At 38.8% G+C, this 20,329-nt stretch overlaps 1 protein-coding gene across 3 annotated transcripts in view; it reads right to left on the reverse strand.

The window, feature by feature from the left end:
• Nucleotides 1–20,329, reverse strand: part of NCAM2 (neural cell adhesion molecule 2) — a 573,274-nt gene that overhangs the window by 128,324 nt on the left and 424,621 nt on the right. For all 3 annotated transcript variants that reach the window (XM_084617433.1, XM_084617431.1, XM_084617432.1), the window contains exons 11-12: nucleotides 19,012–19,108; nucleotides 5,690–5,863 (exon numbers count right to left, since the gene is read on the reverse strand). In XM_084617433.1, the coding sequence (XP_084473559.1) occupies nucleotides 5,690–5,863; nucleotides 19,012–19,108 (271 nt within the window). The remainder of the gene's footprint in view (nucleotides 1–5,689; nucleotides 5,864–19,011; nucleotides 19,109–20,329) is intronic.

Raw genomic sequence — 20,329 nt, forward strand, 5'->3', positions numbered from 1 at the left:
AGAGAGCGTGGACGGCGGCACGGAGCAACCCACCGCCTCTCAGCTCTTCTAATCGATCCAGGTTTGTTGTAGAAAGAGGACTTTTATACAAGGAAACTCTTTCTGGGGGACACCAGGAAGACTGGCATCCTCAGAGACAGTTGGTAGTTCCAACTAAATACCGGGCCAAGCTCTTGAGCTTAGCCCATGATCACCCTAGTGGCCATGCTGGGGTGAACAGGACCAAAGACCGTTTGGGGGGGTCATTCCACTGGGAGGGAATGGGCAAGGATGTTTCTACCTATGTCCAGTCTTGTGAGGTGTGCCAAAGAGTGGGAAAACCCCAAGACCAGGTCAAAGCTCCTCTCCAGCCACTCCCCATCATTGAAGTTCCATTTCAGCGAGTAGCTGTGGATATTCTGGGTCCTTTTCCGAAAAAGACACCCAGAGGAAAGCAGTACATACTGACTTTCATGGATTTTGCCACCCGATGGCCGGAAGCAGTAGCTCTAAGCAACACCAGGGCTAAAAGTGTGTGCCAGGCACTAGCAGACATTTTTGCCAGGGTAGGTTGGCCCTCCGACATCCTCACAGATGCAGGGACTAATTTCCTGGCAGGAACTATGAAAAACCTTTGGGAAGCTCATGGGGTAAATCACTTGGTTGCCACTCCTTACCATCATCAAACAAATGGCATGGTGGAGAAGTTTAATGGAACTTTGGGGGCCATGATACGTAAATTCGTAAATGAGCACTCCAATGATTGGGACCTAGTATTGCAGCAGTTGCTCTTTGCCTACAGAGCTGTACCACATCCCAGTTTAGGGTTTTCCCCATTTGAACTTGTATATGGCCGTGAGGTTAAGGGGCCATTGCAGTTGGTGAAGCAGCAATGGGAGGGATTTACACCTTCTCCAGGAACTAACATTCTGGACTTTGTAACCAACCTACAAAACACCCTCCGAACCTCTTTAGCCCTTGCTAGAGAAAACTTACAGGATGCTCAAAAAGAGCAAAAAGCCTGGTATGATAAACATGCCAGAGAGCGTTCCTTCAAAGTAGGAGACCAGGTCATGGTCTTAAAGGCGCTCCAGGCCCATAAAATGGAAGCATCGTGGGAAGGGCCATTCGTGGTCCAGGAGCGCCTGGGAGCTGTTAATTATCTCATAGCATTCCCCACCTCCAACCGAAAGCCTAAGGTGTATCATAGTAATTCTCTAAAGCCCTTTTATTCCAGAGAATTAAAGGTTTGTCAGTTTACAGCCCAGGGAGGAGACGACGCTGAGTGGCCTGAAGGTGTCTATTACGAAGGGAAATGTGCTGGTGGTGTGGAAGAGGTGAACCTCTCCATGACCCTTGGGCGTATGCAGCGACAGCAGATCCAGGAGCTGTGCACTAGCTACGCGCCAACGTTCTCAGCCACCCCAGGACTGACTGAACGGGCATACCACTCCATTGACACAGGTAATGCTCACCCAATTAGGGTCCACCCTTACCGGGTGTCTCCTCAAGCTAAAACTGCTATAGAACGGGAGATCCAGGATATGTTACAGGTGGGTGTAATCCGCCCCTCTGAAAGTGCATGGGCATCTCCAGTGGTTCTAGTTCCCAAACCAGATGGGGAAATACGTTTTTGCGTGGACTACCGTAAGCTAAATGCTGTAACTCGCCCAGACAACTATCCAATGCCATGCACTGATGAACTATTAGAGAAACTGGGACGGGCCCAGTTCATCTCTACCTTGGACTTAACCAAGGGGTACTGGCAGGTACCGCTAGATGAATCTGCCAAGGAAAGGTCAGCCTTCATCACACATCTCGGGCTGTATGAATTTAATGTACTCCCTTTCGGGCTGTGAAATGCACCCGCCACTTTCCAAAGACTTGTAGATGGTCTCCTAGCGGGATTAGGAGAATATGCAGTCGCCTACCTTGACGATGTGGCCATATTTTCGGATTCCTGGGCAGACCACCTGGAACATCTACAAAAAGTCCTTGAGCGCATAAGGGAGGCAGGACTAACTGTTAAGGCTAAGAAGTGTCAAATAGGCCTAAACAGAGTGACTTACCTTGGACACCAGGTGGGTCAAGGAACTATCAGCCCCCTACAGGCCAAAGTGGATGCTATCCAAAAGTGGCCTGTCCCAAAGTCAAAGAAACAGGTTCAATCCTTCTTAGGCTTGGCCGGTTATTACAGACGATTTGTACCGCACTACAGCCAAATCGCTGCCCCACTGACAGACCTAACCAAAAAGAAACAGCCAAATGCTGTTCAGTGGACCGGAAAGTGTCAGAAGGCCTTTAACAAGCTTAAAGCGACACTCATGTCTGACCCTGTACTAAGGGCCCCAGACTTTGACAAACCGTTCCTAGTAACCACAGATGCATCCGAGCGTGGTGTGGGAGCAGTTTTAATGCAGAAAGGACCTGATCAAGAATTCCACCCTGTAGTGTTTCTCAGCAAAAAACTGTCTGAGAGGGAAAGCAACTGGTCAGTCACTGAAAAAGAATGTTATGCCATTGTCTACGCTCTGGAAAAGCTACGCCCATATGTTTGGGGACGGCGTTTCCACCTGCAAACCGACCATGCTGCACTAAAGTGGCTTCACACCGTCAAAGAAACTAACAAAAAACTTCTTCAGTGGAGTTTAGCTCTCCAAGATTTTGATTTCGACATCCAACACATCTCAGGAGCTTCTAACAAAGTGGCTGATGCACTCTCCCGTGAAAGTTTCCCAGAATCAACTGGTTAAAATCATCCTTGAGATGTGGAAAATATTGTTAGTCTTTATGTACTTGGTAGTATATTTAGAGATGCATGTGTCTTATTAACTCTGTTTTCCTAGAGCTCCAGGAAGAAATCCCAGCCAGTGTTTCACCCTAGCTGAGATTTGGGGGGCGTGTCATAAAAATAAAGGGAAGGGTAAACCCCTTTGAAATCCCTCCTGGCCAGGGGAAAGCTCCTCTCACCTGTAAAGGGTTAAGAAGCTAAAGGTAACCTCGCTGGCACCTGACCAAAATGACCAATGAGGAGACAAGATACTTTCAAAAGCTGGGAGGAGGGAGAGAAACAAAGGGTCTGGGTCTGTCTGTAGTCGTCTTGGCCAGGGACAGAACAGGAATGGAGTCTTAGAACTTTTAGTAAGTAATCTAGCTAGGTATGTGTTAGATTATGATTTCTTTAAATGGCTGAGAAAAGAATTGTGCTGAATAGAATAACTATTTCTGTCTGTGTATCTTTTTTGTAACTTAAGGTTTTGCCTAGAGGGGTTCTCTATGTTTTTGAATCTAATTACCCTGTAAGATATCTACCATCCTGATTTTACAGGGGGGATTTCTTTATTTCTATTTACTTCTATTTTTTATTAAAAGTCTTCTTGTAAAACACTGAATGCTTTTTCATTGTTCTCAGATCCAAGGGTTTGGGTCTGTGGTCACCTATGCAAATTGGTGAGGCTTTTTATCCAACATTTCCCAGGAAAGGGGGGGTGCAAGTGTTGGGAGGATTGTTCATTGTTCTTAAGATCCAAGGGTCTGGGTCTGTAGTCACCTAGGCAAATTGGTGAGGCTTTTTACCAAACCTTGTCCAGGAAGTGGGGTGCAAGGTTTTGGGAAGTATTTTGGGGGGAAGGACGCGTCCAAACAGCTCTTCCCCAGTAACCAGTATTAGTTTGGTGGTGGTAGCGGCCAGTCCAAGGACAACGGGGGTAATATTTTGTACCTTGGGGAAGTTTTGACCTAAGCTGGTAAAGATAAGCTTAGGAGGTTTTTCATGCAGGTCCCCACATCTGTACCCTAGAGTTCAGAGTGGGGGAGGAACCGTGACAAGATGTCTTATTTTTTTCAATACTGCTCATAATTTTTGTAGTTTACAATCAAACTGTTAGAGCTGGATGGGAACTGGATTTTTTTATTTCACAGGGAATTCTGCAATTTACAAAAAAAAGAGGTCTAAATTGACTGTAAAACAAAATTCTAAAAACACATTATATATGTTTATATATTGGGCTGGTCAAAACATTTCACTTAGATAAAGTTGAAATGTTTTGTTCCAATTTTCCTTTTATATTTTAGATTATATAACATAAAGCTTTGAAACAAATATAAATTCAAAATGGAAAATTTAAATTTCTGATTCTGAAAAGATCAAAATGGAACATTTCAATGACATGAGAACACCTTTTTCCAGTTTTTTTTTAACAAGCATTCATCAATATTGAAATATTTCTGCAAATATGTCTACCACAGACAAATTGGCATGTTCCAACAGAAAAATATGCCATCAGAAAATTTCCAAACCAGGTCTGAAAATTTTAATTTTAAGATATTCCCTTTTGAAAAAGGTGAATATATATATATATATATATTTTACAATGGGAATATTGTATACTTTATATATAAAATGTGTGTGTGTGCATGCATGCGTGTGTGATCCTTTCATATCTGGAAAACTGTCAAAAAGATTGTGTTCAAACTTTCAAAAATTCAGGTTCAGGAAAGTAAATCTGGAAAATGTGAGAAACAACAAGTGAAGGTTTTATGAAGTGAAGAGGTGGGAAAACAGGATGTTTGAATATATATCTTGTGCACCCTTAACTGTAACAGTCAAATTGACCAAAATCTTAATAATATATTTCTGGGCAACAAAATAAATGAGCCACATTCTGATTCAATAGCTATAATAATACCATACTAAAGATTAAAAGGAGATGATTTGGGGCTGAACCCCTAATCCTATCCTCTTGATTTGACTGGACTATGCTAAACACAGAACATGTGTGTGAGAGTCAGAGAGATTGGACACATTTGTGTTCCCCTAATCCTGTAGACAATGAAAATTAGTTCAACCCCTGTGTAAATCAGGAGTCTCGGGGCTACTCTAACCTATACCAGCTGAGAACAATACCCAAGGGCAGGAGAGGGCCTGAGAGGGATTGCTGTACTGCAACACCTTCTGGCCAACACCCTTCTGTCTCCTCTAGGCATGCAACTGACTTGCCGATGCCAGGGGGATCCTCAGGTGACTCTATTTAGATGAGACTTATAGACATTTTGTGTCTTCAGAGTGGTGTCAAGTGGCCACAGGTTGGCCAAGTTCTGGCCCATCTGTCCAGCATCTCAACCATGCAATATCTCAGGACATTTATTTTAGCACTAAAGAGATACGAGTTATTAATAGTTTATAAATATGTTTTAAAACATATGTAACAAAGATTAACTAGTATATAAAAGGTTATAGAGTAGCTAAAATCAATAATTCATCATCAGGATTTAAATAGCACACACTAGCCCTCTTAATATTTCTTAATTAAATGCACAGTGAAGCATATTCAAGACTCTTAATTTAATTCTTCTGTGATTTCCCTTCTTTGTGATTGATCACTTTGCAAACTGTGTTCCTCATATTGCATAACTGGCATAATAAATAAATCAAAATCATTACTCTTTGAATAACTTTAGGTTTGTTTACCAGACTTCTGTAAAACCAAGAAATAATGTCAATGAACATTTAAAAGACTATAAAAGGCCAGATTCTCAGCTTATGTAAATAGGTTTAGTTCCACTGAAGTCAACAGAACTATCTACAAGAACTGAGGATATGACCCAGGAAGTAATATTGATAGGTGAGACAAACTCAGATAACAAGAATTTATATTATTACTCCTTGATAGTATCTTAATAATTTTTTTTAACTTTTTTACAGACTCACTTTGAACTCCATGGGAGCGCACTACTTTCCAAGTTTCTGAAGCAACTTCTTTCACATCCACTTGGTAATGATGAATGGGCACACCTCCATGTGAATCTGGCTTATTGAAAGAGACCTTGGCAATAGTCTGTGACAACTCTATAATTCTTACTCCGTAGGGACTGGATGGCACATCTAGAAAAGAACAAACATCAATTTAATTCAACAGTAGTAATCAGATAATCCACAGAAAGCACTTGATTATCCATCTCAAACAGCCTCCTCAGAAAAAAATACGTTATAAAATATTTTAATGCATATGACTTCAGGTTCTGTTTTAAATAGTGAAGTTTACATTATAGTCCAGTGATATGAAACCACAAGTAAAAGAAACAAACATTCTTGTATGGACAATTAAACAGTGTTAAAGTGCGTATAAACATACTCCATTTCACCAAGGAGATGGTTCTCTTCTGTCTTTCTTTCATAGTACAATCAAGCTAATTTAGAGGAAAACAAGAGTGGATTGACTTTTTTTGTTCACTATCAGGGCTGTTGATTAATCGCAGTTAACTCATCCAATTACTTCAAAAAATTAATCACAGTTAAAAAATTAATCATGATTAATTGCACTGTTAAACAATACAATACCAATTGAACTTTATTAAATATTTTGTATTTTTTTTACATTTTCAAATATATTGATTTCAATTACAACACAGAATACAAAGTATATAGAGCTCACTTTATATTATTATTACAAATATTTGCAGTTTAAAAATGATAAACAAAAGATATACAGTAACTCCTCACTTAAAGTCGTCCCAGTTAACATTGTTACGTTGCTGATCAACTAGGGAACATGCTCATTTAAAGTTGTGCAATGCTCCCTTATAATGTTGTTTGGCAGCCGCCTGCTTTGTCCACTGCTTGCAGGAAGAGCAGACCATTGCAGCCAGCTGGTGGGGGCTTGGGGCAATGTGCATCTCTCTCTCTGTCACACAGGGTGTGTGTCTCGGTCTCTGTCTGCCATGCTGTTTCCCCTCTCTCCATTCCTGCTGCCTTGCAGAGTGTGAGGCTACATTAACAACAATGGGATAACCCTTGAGGGCTCAGTCGAATGCTAGTTCATCATTTAGCAGTAAGGCATTCCCTGGGAAATATTCCACCCTCTTCCACCCTCTGACTTCACCACCTCAACCAAGCTTCATAATCATCATTGCTGGGTACAGTATTAAATTGTTTATTTAAAACTTATAATGTGCGTATATATATATTTATATAATATAGGTTTTTGTCTGATGAAGAAAATTTTCCCCCTGTTTACATTAATTCTTATGGGGAAATTGTATTAACTTAACATCGTTTCACTTAAAGTTGCATTTTTCAGGAACATAACTACAATGTTAAGCAACGAGTTAATGTAGTATTTTTCAATTCACCTCATACACATACTGTAGTGCAATCTCTTTATCATGAAAGTGAAAATTACAAATGTAGGGGGGTTTTGTTACATAGCTGCACTCAAAAAACAAAACAATGTAAAACTTTAGAGCCTAAAAGTCCACTCAGTCCTACTTCTTGTTCAGCCAATCACTAAGACAAACAACTTTGTTTACATTTACAGAACATAATGCTGCCCGCTTCTTATTTATAATGCCACCTGAAAGTGAGAACGGACATTTTCATGGCACTTTTGTAGCCAGCCTTGCAAGGTATTTACATGCCAGATATGCTAAACATTCATATGCCCTTTCATGCTTCAGCCATCATTCCAGAGAACATGTGTCCATGCTGACGACACTTGTTAAAAAAAAATGTTAATTAAATTTGTGACTGAACTCCTTGGGGAAGAATTGTATGCCTCCTGCTCTATTTTACCTGCATTCTGCCATATATCTCATATTATAGCAATCTTGGATGATGACCCAGTACATGTTGTTCATTTTAAGAACACTTTCACTACAGATTTGCCAAACAGTGTGAGATTTCTAAAGATAGCTACAGAACTTGACCCAAGGTTTAAGAATCTGAAGTGCCTTCCAAAATCTGAGAGAGATGAGGTGTGGTGCATGCTTTCAGAAGTCTTGAAAGAGCAACACTCCAATGTGGAAACTACAGAACTGAACCACCAAAAAAGAAAATCAACCTTCTACTGGTGGCAACTGACTCACACAATGAAAATGAATATGCGTCGGTCCACACTACTTTGGATCATTATCGAGCAAAGCCCGTCATCGGCATGGACACATGTCCTTGGAATGGTGGTTGAAGCATGAAGGAACATATGAATCTTTAGCTCATCTGGAAGGTAAATATCTTGTGACGCCATCTACTACAACAGTGCCATGCAAACACCTGTTCTCACTTTCAGGTGACATTGTAAACAAGGAGCGGGCAGCATTATTTCCTGCAAAAGTAAACAAACTTGTTTGTCTGAGCAATTGGCTGAACAAGAAGTAGTACTGAGTGGACTTGTAGGCTCTAAAGTTTTACATTGTTTTATTTTTTGAGTGTGGTTAGTTTTTGTACATAATTCTATATTTGTAAGTTAAACTTTCATGATAAAGAGATTACAGTACATTATTTGCATTAGGTGAATTGAAAAATACTATTTCTTTTGTTTTCACTATGCAAATATTTGTAATAAAAATAATAATATAAAGTGAGCACTCTACACTTTGTATTCTATGTGGTAATTGAAATCAATATATTTGAAAATGTAGAAAACATCCAAAAAAATTAAATAAATAGTATTCTATTATTCTTTAGCAATGTGATTAATCATTCAATTAATCAGAATTAATATTTTTAATCGCTTGACTGCCCTATTCACTATATAACTAAGTAAAGGGGAATAGCAGCTTTTAAATCAAACTTAAATCAGCTATGCTTTCTATCTAAATAGAGAATTCAGATTCTGTATTCCTATAAACAGATTAATCTGTCATAAAAATAAAATATTAAAGCAAAATATAAAAATATTCATACAAAACTATTTAGCCATTTTTATAAAATTCTGCAGTGCAGTCAAACATACACATTTCTTTTTCCTGGACTGGATTCCAAAGTATTGTCAAGGATCTTTCTGAAAGGTTTCTGTTCTATTTGCATTTTAAGGATTAATTTGCAGTCTAACTTGGAGATGAAATATGTTCTCTGTAATCAAAAACTAGAGCACAGTTTTCAAAGCAGAAAAGAACAATAAAAATATTAATCATAGGTGTTTGTGTTGAGATTTTAAGATATTAAATAAAAGTGAGAAATCTATTTCAGAGTCTCTACATTTTCAGAAGCAGGAACTCGGCTTTATATAACATGTCCCAACTAACTAAAGTCTTTTCTTTTTCTTTTTTTTTTTTAAACTTGCCTGGTCCTGTAGGTTTTTCATGTGATTCAGCAGATGAGTACTGTACATGGGCATTTTATATACATGGTAGTGCATGACAAGTACTGGCAAGCATTTTTTGTTGTACATGCAGAAGACAAAAAAATCACATGTGATTAGACTCTTTTTATATATTTGAAACTGGCCTCTACGCAATTTGCTTCCTACTCGCATATTTCACATTCTACTATTCATTATCCTACAATATAAGAAGAAATTTATTCCTCTGTTTCAGAGTGGTATGTCAGAGACATGTTCAAAGCTGTGCAGATGTCTGAAGATGACTAAAACTTATCCATGTACTAAACTATTCACATAAAATGAAGTCTTCATCTACGAATGATCAAACCATCTGGGATGAAGTAAGAATCAATATGAACTTCTGTCAGTACTTAAATATAATTTTCAGTTCATTTAGACACAAGATTCAAAAAACTATTTAAAGACACATTCATCTTTCTAACTCTCATTGAAAATGGGAGATAGAGGAGACTATAAGTGACTGTTGTACCTCTGTGGAGAAAAAGGATGTCCCAGTGGTGAAGGAACTAGCTTGGGACCTGGGTACAATTCTGTCCTCCACCACAGAATTCCTGTGAGACCTTGGGCCTGTTACCTAGCTTAGAGCGGCACAGCTGTACCGATGCAGCTGCACCACTATAAGATCTCTCGTATAGCTGCTCTATGCCGATAGCATAGAGCTCTCCCGACGACATGCTAAAACCACCTCAATGAACAGTGGTAGCTATGTCAGCAGGAGACACTCTCCCACTGACACAGTGCTGTAAACTACCACTTATGGTGTGTGTTTTTCACATCCTTGAGCAACATTAGTTTTTCTGGCAAAAGTGGTAGTGTAGATATGGCCTTAGTCTCTCTTTGCCTCAGTACCCCATCTGTAAAAGAGTGGGAAAAGCACGTCCCTACCTCACAGAGGGGCTGTGAAATACAATAAAAAGATTGTCAGGTGCTCAGGTATGATGATGATAGGTGCCTTATACTTTTATACCTTCCCTTACCTTCATCCTAGGAAACACATAATTCCACTCTCCAACAGGCCTTCCTCTCCTCCAACCTCTATTAGCCACTGCTGGTTACCCTTTTAAAGAGACTCTTATCCAATAGTGCCTGCTGCTAATTCCCAAAACTATCCAGTGGGTTCCTCTGTCCTACTCTTTTAGCTTTGTATATAATTCATTATGATAAACATGGCATATGGGAGGAAACATCATAGGTGCAGAAAGGATTTTTGTTTTCTTTCTTACTGCAGATCTGAGTATAATTTCTGCCAAATGATTAATGTTCAGTTTCTTTTTGTTACTGCGCATCAAGTAAAGGAGTACTTGTGGCACCTTAGAGACTAACCAATTTATTTGAGCATAAGCTTTCGTGAGCTACAGCTCACTTCATTGGATGCATACTGTGGAAAGTGTAGAAGATCTTTTTATATACACAAAAAGCATGAAAAAATACCTTCTCCCACCCCACACTCCTGCTGCTAATAGCTTATCTAAAGTGACCACTCGCCTTACAATGTGTATGATAATCAAGGTGGGCCATTTCCAGCACAAATCCAGGGTTTAACAAGAATGTCTGGGGGGGGGAGGAAAAAACAAGGGGAAATAAGTTACCTTGCATAATGACTTCGCCACTCCAAGTCTCTATTCAAGCCTAAGTTAATTGTATCAAATTTGCAAATGAATTCCAATTCAACAGTTTCTCGCTGGAGTCTGGATTTGAAGTTTTTTTGTTGCAATATCACAACTTTCATGTCTGTAATCGCATGACCAGAGAGATTGAAGTGTTCTCCGACTGGTTTATGAATGTTATAATTCTTGACATCTGATTTGTGTCCATTTATTCTTTTACGTAGAGACTGTCCAGTTTGACCAATGTACATGGCAGAGGGGCATTGCTGGCACATGATGGCATATATCACATTGGTGGATGTGCAGGTGAATGAGCCTCTGATAGTGTGGCTGATGTGATTAGGCCCTGTGATGGTGTCCCCTGAATAGATATGTGGACACAGTTGGCAACGGGCTTTGTTGCAAGGATAGGTTCCTGGGTTAGTGGTTAGTAACCTATTTCCCCTTTTTTCTTCCTACCCCCCCCCCGACATTCTTGTTAAACCAGCTTTTTTTTAAAATAAAAGATAGCCCTCATGGATTAAAAAAAACCCATGAAATTAATGTATCTTGTGCCTGTCTCAATCTGCAAACAGACTGAACCAACAGCTCCAAGAGAGGTGAACTGACCCATTCATCTGAACTGTGAACCCTGCTGCTACACCAAGAGAACTAGGAGGTCTTGTGTAGGAGTGTGGCTGGGGAGCCCCAAGTGAGTTTTTCCTGGATTGCCTTAATTCAGTCCAGCATCATGCTGATAAGCATCAAATTCATACTGATCTTTCTTCCAAAATCCTTGTGTTTGTCTCTTCCTGGCACAAACTTAACATAAACCACTTTTTGTTTTAAAAAAATATTGACTCAAATGATAAATTTCAAGATCACTGTTGGCAATGCAACTTTCTATTCATGGTTCACAACCATTTGAAATAATACTACTAAAATCTCAACCAAAAGGTAGAATGTGTGTTTAATAACCAATGTCTTCTTCCTGCACACTAAGATTTCACGTAATATTATGCTTCAACGGGACCTAGGCAAATCCAGGAATGGATGTTCTCACCTCAGGCTCTGAAAGCCAATGGGACAATCTGCCAAGCTCACCTGGTTTGTCAAGCCTAAGCCTGTCCTAGAAAAAAACCACACAGTTTTAGTAGACTTCTGTATTAAAAGTTGAGGCTATGATGTGAAATAATGTATTCAGAGTGAAAAGAGATGAAAAATAATGGGACTTTTGCATTCTAAAAGTTGTTTGTTCAGCTATTCAAATACTCAGGCAATGAAGAAGGGGAAGATACAAAGGGCCTGGTATTGCCAGGAGTTGAACACCTCCTGGGAGGCACTGGGCAACTCCAAATTAGATTGCTTTAATGGGAAATGAGGATCCTCAGCACCTTGCAGGATCACACCCTAAAAATAAACTAAAATAATCCAGTTGTTTGTATAGCTGTAAATAAAAGTGTCTGGAGTATAGACTGGTTCAACAGCTCTGTATAACTAGGGTTAACCATAAGAAACAGTACAGCTGCAAATTTGTATCATCACTGAGTCTAATATTTAAAGTTTGGCAGCAGAAAAAAGACAATGGCATTGTGCCTCAGGAGCACTTTCCAACTTACAGAAAGTACAACACAAATAAAATAATATTATCTTACTGGCTGGGAAAAAAACAATGCCCACACCAAGCAGTGGGTAAAACTGCCCACACCAAGCAGAATAGCACACCAAGGAGCAAGTGAATCCTGTAGTGCTTTAACAGAAAACAATTCAGTAAAACAATAAGTGTTTGGGACTTTTACCATAGAAGCAAATTTGTTTAATGCTGTCTGCTTAATGGAAGTTTATGTATATATATATATATATATATATATATATATATATATATATATATATATACATATACACACAGAGTACACCAGGATTAATGCTTCCAATTAAAACCAGACGGTGAAATCATGGCTATACTGAAGTCAATGTTACAGTACCCATGGAGTTTAAATAGCCAGCATTTCACCTAGAATGAGCATTGTTAAGAGGACTCCCTAATCAACCAAAAGTAAAGCAGTCTGGACAGTAAAACTAGCAACCAATCAGCTGTCAATGATCTGAATCCTCTGATTGCTCTGTTCTTCATTATTCTTGGATTTTCCTCTCCTCCTTCTCACCTACTTCTCATCCATGTGTAAAGTTCAACGTATTTTTTTTTAAATCAATTAGTTAAACTGGAGCATGTTTTGTGTGTAGACAGGACCTGAGATTGAAACTGTTTGAGGCAGGGACTGACATTTACTATATCTTTGTACAGTACTTAGTACACTGGAGCCCTGACTTGACTAAAGCCTGTAGATACTACTGCAATATAAATACTAAATAAATAATAATTAATTAATAATAGCACTGTAACTAAAGCTACTAGCAGAAAGTGGGTATCTAATACAATGTGAATTTCACATTTTGCCATTTACAAAGGCCAAATACAGTATATGATTAATAATGTAACTGAATACAACATTTTTCAAAACTAATAATAATTCTTTTTTCATATACTGTTCCTCACTAAATGTGGCTTGATTTATCTTGATTTGAACAGAACTTTGCTACATATTTTTCAATAAGTGCTGGTCAACGACTATACAGAAGCGATTGAAATAAATTACTGCCACAGGTGGAAAAGTGCAAATCTGAAAAAGTGACATCAGTCTCATCTGTGGTATAAATGAATAAAAAAGTAGAAATAAATCAGTGGTGGGAGTATAGCATTTGTACAATATTTGTTTTGCAAACATTTTTGCCCTTGACTTGAATAACTTTATTATACTGAATTTCCTGTCTGTCAAGTAAGAATTCACTGCAGCAAGTACATTCTTATAAATGTCATAATTTTTCTTAACTAATATTTTGAAGCTGATATTAAGGGTCATTCTGCAAAAAATTAATAAAGTTAATGATAAAACAAATGTTAATTGCTTATGACTGTGAAAGAATGACTTGTAGCCAATATAGTCAGCCTTTAAGAGCTGATGAGCCATTGTAGCAGCAAGTGAAGTTGGGGAGAGAGCGCAATAAAATAATCACTCACCATTCTGGGGTTGTGTTGTGATGTTGTTTTGTGACTTTGGGCCAAAAACCTCAGCTGATCTGAACTGGCGTATCTCCATTGGCTTCCAGTTTACACCAGCTGAAGCTTTGGACCTATGTGTGGTGATAATACAGTGTAGTCACATATTCACAACATTACAAGGAAAACATCACAAAGCAATTCTATGACGTGACATTGATTATGTAGAAACTCTTTCTGATTCTGCTAGCTGGAATTTTTCTCTTTTCCCCTCCTGAATGCTAGGAAGGAGACTGGAGGTACTTTTTTCTGTTCTCTCTTCCTCCTTACCTCCTGGATTCATGGAGTGAAAGAAAGGTTCTAGCAACAAGTTGTTTTTGCATTTCACAGTAATGGGAAAGTGGTTCTGACAGCTTACATACTGTTGTAACAACTGCCCTGCTCTCCCTGAGAAAATACACCTGAGATCAGTGTTCTGCTTAGTCTACCAGAAACACAGGCATAGCCAGTAGGACAGTTGAGTCAAACTCTGTGTATGTGGCCCTGAAGATATACATTCTGAGGAAGAGTCATATGTTGAGTATCACTGACTTAACACCCGACCCTGGTATGTTGCTTAATGCTGTGAAGAGTCTCATGGACTTAAATGAGACTCTTCAATATAGAACAGACTTTGCCTAGTAGTGAACGTTTACAAGACTGGGGTTTAGTGTTGGATGAGTAAAGAATTTGACTCACATATAAATAGGGGCAGAAGAAATACGTGGATGAGTGTACGTAGTTTGCCTATTACAATCTATGGTGTCTTCCTGGAAGACTTGAAGGGCTTGAAAGCTTGTCTCGCTCACCAAGAGAAGTTGATCCAAAAAAATATATTACCTCAAGCACCTTGTCTCTCTAAGGGACTGACATGGCTATAACAAACCTGCATATCTTCCTGCAAGCATAATTCTTAATATTAGTTTTGTTTGTTTGATTGATTTTAAATAGAAACAGGTTAGTCTGCAGAGGAACTAGTTATTAAAATTAAATCACTTAAGGGCCAGTGCTGCATAGCAAAGCACACCCAGTCTTTAGATTTTTCAAGATTGGGTCTATATTGTGTATTTTGAAATTAAGTAGACATATGTACTGCAGCAGGATTAACTGCAGCAGGTGATGTAGCATTGGCAAAGGGAACTGCAATATGTTTTTACTATAATCTGAAGTACACATGGGATTATTTTTTTGGGCTGCTATAATTTATGCACCATTGGTTTTCATCACTTTTCCTGACCAATTGTCTGTGTTATATCTAATGCAAGTACACCCTATGCGAGATATTAGCCCCTTCTTTATGCTTTATGCTAGTACAAAACACTACTTTAGGAAACACTATACATGAGAGATGATTGTGTCTGCATAGACTGCAGGGAAATGATAAATTGATTTTTTTTAAATGGTATATATGCCATAATTTAAAAAAATAATTCTGAGAGAATTTGCATGGCAGAGTATCTCTAATTACATAGGTTGGAGAATTAAATTTGGGAAACTTCATGAACTTAAGGGTTGGTTTGAGAATTTATATCTTACACACTTAGCTTTGGAAATGAGAACAGAAGTGCTAAAAAGTCAGTGTTTGTCTGTCAAGCCTATAACACCAACTTTAACTTTGACTTCTCTTTTATGAAAAACCACAGTATTTTACAGTAAAGCTCTGTCATAAATATAAAGGGAAGGGTAAACCCCTTTGAAATCCCTCCTGGCCAGGGGAAAGCTCCTCTCACCTGTAAAGGGTTAAGAAGCTAAAGGTAACCTCGCTGGCACCTGACCAAAATGACCAATGAGGAGACAAGATACTTTCAAAAGCTGGGAGGAGGGAGAGAAACAAAGGGTCTGTGTCTGTCTGTAGTCGTCTTGGCCGGGGATAGACCAGAAATGGAGTCTTAGAACTTTTAGTAAGTAATCTAGCTAGGTATGTGTTAGATTATGATTTCTTTAAATGGCTGAGAAAAGAATTGTGCTGAATAGAATAACTACTTCTGTCTGTGTATCTTTTTTGTAACTTAAGGTTTTGCCTAGAGGGGTTCTCTATGTTTTTGAATCTAATTACCCTGTAAGATATCTACCATCCTGATTTTACAGGGGGATTTCTTTATTTCTATTTACTTCTATTTTTTATTAAAAGTCTTCTTGTAAAACACTGAATGCTTTTTCATTGTTCTCAGATCCAAGGGTTTGGGTCTGTGGTCACCTATGCAAATTGGTGAGGCTTTTTATCCAACATTTCCCAGGAAAGGGGGGGTGCAAGTGTTGGGAGGATTGTTCATTGTTCTTAAGATCCAAGGGTCTGGGTCTGTAGTCACCTAGGCAAATTGGTGAGGCTTTTTACCAAACCTTGTCCAGGAAGTGGGGTGCAAGGTTTTGGGAAGTATTTTGGGGGGAAGGACGCGTCCAAACAGCTCTTCCCCAGTAACCAGTATTAGTTTGGTGGTGGTAGCGGCCAGTCCAAGGTGTAATATTTTGTACCTTGGGGAAGTTTTGACCTAAGCTGGTAAAGATAAGCTTAAGAGGTTTTTCATGCAGGTCCCCACATCTGTACCCTAGAGTTCAGAGTGGGGGAGGAACCGTGACAAGCTCAAAAGACTGCATGACATTATTGTAAGCTGTGGGGATGTGGACCATTACTGTAGGTACTAATATCATGCTTTGGGGAGGTTGCTGACCTGTAAATGGGGAGAAAGGTTTGAATGGAGGGAATCAATGTCTTGCCATTGGGGAGGAGGAAATAAGAGTTTTTTAACAGCTGGGAGGGTGTAACTGGTTTATTACAATAGAGGAAGTATTAGGAGCCAAGAGGAGAGCTGGACATTTGTGTGTGTGTGTGTGTGTGTGTGTGTGTGTGTGTGTGTGTGTGTGTGTGCACGCGTGTGTGTAGCGGGGATAAACGGGGGATAGGAAGAGATATTCATCTTGTCATATTCAAATTTCATTGGTTTCAGAGTAGCAGCCGTGTTAGTCTATATTCGCAAAAAGAAAAGGAATAAGGTACTAATGGCACCTTAGAGACTAATCAATTTATTTGATCATAAGCTTTCGTAAGCTACAGCTCACTTCATCGGATGCATTGGATTTCATTGGAATGCACATGACATAACACTGGACAACAAGCATTTCCTTATGCCCTGTCCTGGAGTCACACCCTCTTCACCTGGGAAGAGTTGTTTTTCTCTATTATTTCAGAGATTTGGTCTTGGAATTGGATTTCTCTCTTTTACTATTTTATATCTCTACAGATGTGAAGATTTTTGGAGAGCTAATCATTGAAAGAGCTTAGGGAAATAGATTTACTGTGCAAGTATTTTCTAATTTTCAGAAGTACAGAACTTTCTTAGTTATGGACTAAACTTTTAACATATCAAATGCACTATTTTAACTGAGGACTAGTCTAAAGTCTTGAACCCAAGTAAGTGGGGACACTAGAAGATAATCAGATAAGTTGCTACATGTGTGTTTTTGGCCTAGTTGTAGAAGCTTACTCACACAAATAGCCCCATTATATGTGACCACTTCAGTAAATACTCACCAACATGAGTAAATGTTCCACAAGCAGATCTTTTCTGTTTTATTTCTACACAACTAAGGTAAAATATTTTCATTTCTGGGAGTGGATTCTAAGTTGTGGGAGGTTCTGAGTTGTGGAGAGGCTGAGTGAGGAGGTAGGGCAAGGAATTCGCTTTATGTGTAATGCTTGGAGCCTGATGGTGTTTCTATGCAAAAGGCAGATTAGGAGGTTCCCGGAATATATATTTTGATTCACTGGCAGGGGGCAAAGGCAAACCAAAGTAGGATCAAAAATGTTTTTCTCGAGTGTTTACCAGGCTCACTTAAAGTTGGATGGAAAGTCTACTTAGTTTCTGATAAATAATACTTTCAGCTACTGTTGGCAGCACAACTGTTTTGATAATTGTTACAAAGGAGAGATGTACCACAACCAGAAAGATCAAAGATGTTTAAAACCGTCTTTTCTTTAGAGGTAATGGGGTAAACTTTCAAAGCTGTGCATGGTTTCTACACAGTAAATCCCCTCAATAAATAACACAATTTGCTTCTGCAACTCTTGAAACACTGAAATAAAAGTGTAGTCTATAGTGCAATGTGTTATAAAAGTTTAAAAGTAAAAGTAAAGGAAACATCAGACAGTCTCCCTTCAGTCTGAAAATGCATAAAGTAGCAATAATACCAAATATATATTCCCACTAGGATTGTAAAGAGTATATCTTATTCTTTAGCCTTACATTTTATTACAGTTGCAACAAAGCAGATTGCAGAAAAATATCGTATAAAATAATTCCTTACACTACTAAAAGACAAAACAAAAACACCAAGACCTCCTTTATGTAACTCTAGTTAGCTAAAGTAGAAAAATGATCTATGACCAGCTCCTCAGTGGTTGTAAATTGGAATGAGTTCAGCAGAACTATGCTGATTTATATTATAAGAATTGGCCCTTACTGTTTTTTGATCCTGTAAACTTGGCGAAGTTTCACTGCTCTATTTTGGCATTTGACATGTGAGAAGTGAAAAAATGCTATGAAACCAAATCTGGTGTATTCTTTTCGTCATTCAACAAGAAAAAAATCCTTCCACATACTCAATACTCTGCAAAACCGAGCATATTTGTGAGCACTGCCAAAGGGTGAATACACAAATTTATTTTAAAATTAATCTACAATCCTCTAGATGAATTTAAAAACTTCCAAAAGTTCTGTTGCAATTAGCATCCAAAAGTCTGACAGCTTGAATTAATTTAATCCTAAATCCTTGGGCCAAATCCTGCTCTAAATTACACCTGTACAACCCATGGATTTAACTGGACTTCTAAAATGAAGGAAAAATTCTGCACTTTTAGTTGGCAGACCTGGACTATACATCTCTTGAAAATAGGCTTTGCTGCAGTATTTCAGCACTTTTAGTTCTGATCCTGGTCCTCACATGGAAACACTGGATGCAAAAATGAAAGAGATGGACCTGATTCTCCTTTTCTTACACTGGCATAAAACAAGAGTTACCCCATTAAAGTTCAAGTTCAGTGCAAAAATTTTGGGAAGATCTTATTTTGTGAGAACCAGTTTGTTTTACCTACACAATGTCACATTTTATGAGGACTAAAAAGACAGTTCTAAAGGCTCCAGTGGAATTAAGTGAACGGAAAAAGTCCAATTGTACTTCACAGTGGTAAAAATACAAAGGTATGGATATAGTAACTTGGACACAATATACTCACCGGCTTGCCCAAGGGTGTATTCCTGATGTCTCGTTCCTATTCTGTTAGTAGCTGTGCAGTTGTATCGCCCAAAATCATTGTCAGATGTGGGAGCAATCTTTAAAAGAAGCATAAACAAATTTTAAATATTATTTTCTAATGATTAATTACAAAAATGCCATTGACCTTCTCAAAATTTAAATTAATTCTCTTTAAACTGTATTAGGATGTTCCCTTATTTTACCTTATCAAATACATTTCACAAAATGGTGACATAAAAGTGGTAGATCTGTAACAAATTCTCTCTTTTTCAAAGCTTGTATGAAAAAAAATATTCATTAAACAACAGAAGGACAAGGTGAAATATTTCAAATCCACAGTTACACCACTGAATAGAAAATATCCTCTAGGGAAGTTAAAGGCAACATGACCCCTCCTTCTGTCCATAATATGCAAAGGAGGCCACTTTGTCCCAAGAAAGAGGAAGGGACCAGGCTACGAGCCCTCTGGAAACATTTAACCTAACATTAGGGGTAGGCTCAAAGAGGAAGGTGAGCTGTCTTCCAGGATATCTGGTCCCTCACAAATGGACACTGCAAGATTCAGGGTATGCATAGCCTTATCTGTGATCATTGGACAGTAGCATGGCTGTGAAATATTGGTAGGGGAAAGGTATTAAATGTATTTCCTTATTTGAGTAATACTATTTTAATTTAAAACGGCGTTTCTCAGATGTGGCCACCAGGGGCTTTCCTTGTGTCCACAGCCTCTTGGGCTGTGATGGTGGGTGGGGTGGGCAAAGCAGCAGCCCCTCTCCCTCCTCGTTGCTCCTGGGTACACCACCTTGATATTGGTTGCTATGGAGATACCTGGGGCACAATGTGGGAGGACCAGGCAGCCAGTGAGTGTCTCCACCTTCCCCGAAGGGGGTAGGGGGGGGGCTCAGGCTTTGGGTTCAGCCCTGGGGTAGTGAGGCAGCAGCCTTTTCACAACAGAATTCTTAGCTAGCATTAAATCAATTACAATGATTTGGACATGTATTTGTGCATATTTCTTTGTTTTTCCTACAGCTAATTAAGTATTTTACGAAAAAGTGTGAGAGCGGCCACCTGGAACAGGTGGTGGCTGCACTATGAGGCCACCAAATAATTTGTCCTGTGAACCCCTGATTTAAAACACTGGATTCTTAGAACTTGTCCATATAGAGAGTTAGTGCATGGCAAGCTGGGATATAAATCTGCAGCATACTAGTAGTCACATAATAAATTGCAGTGTGAACATAGCGACTGGGCATTAAAAGTTCCACAGAGCACTTTGATCTACTGTTGTTTGAAACATC

This window comes from Lepidochelys olivacea, assembly GCF_965140295.1.
Source record: "Lepidochelys olivacea isolate rLepOli2 genome assembly, chromosome: 1".
Taxonomy (NCBI): domain Eukaryota; kingdom Metazoa; phylum Chordata; order Testudines; family Cheloniidae; genus Lepidochelys; species Lepidochelys olivacea.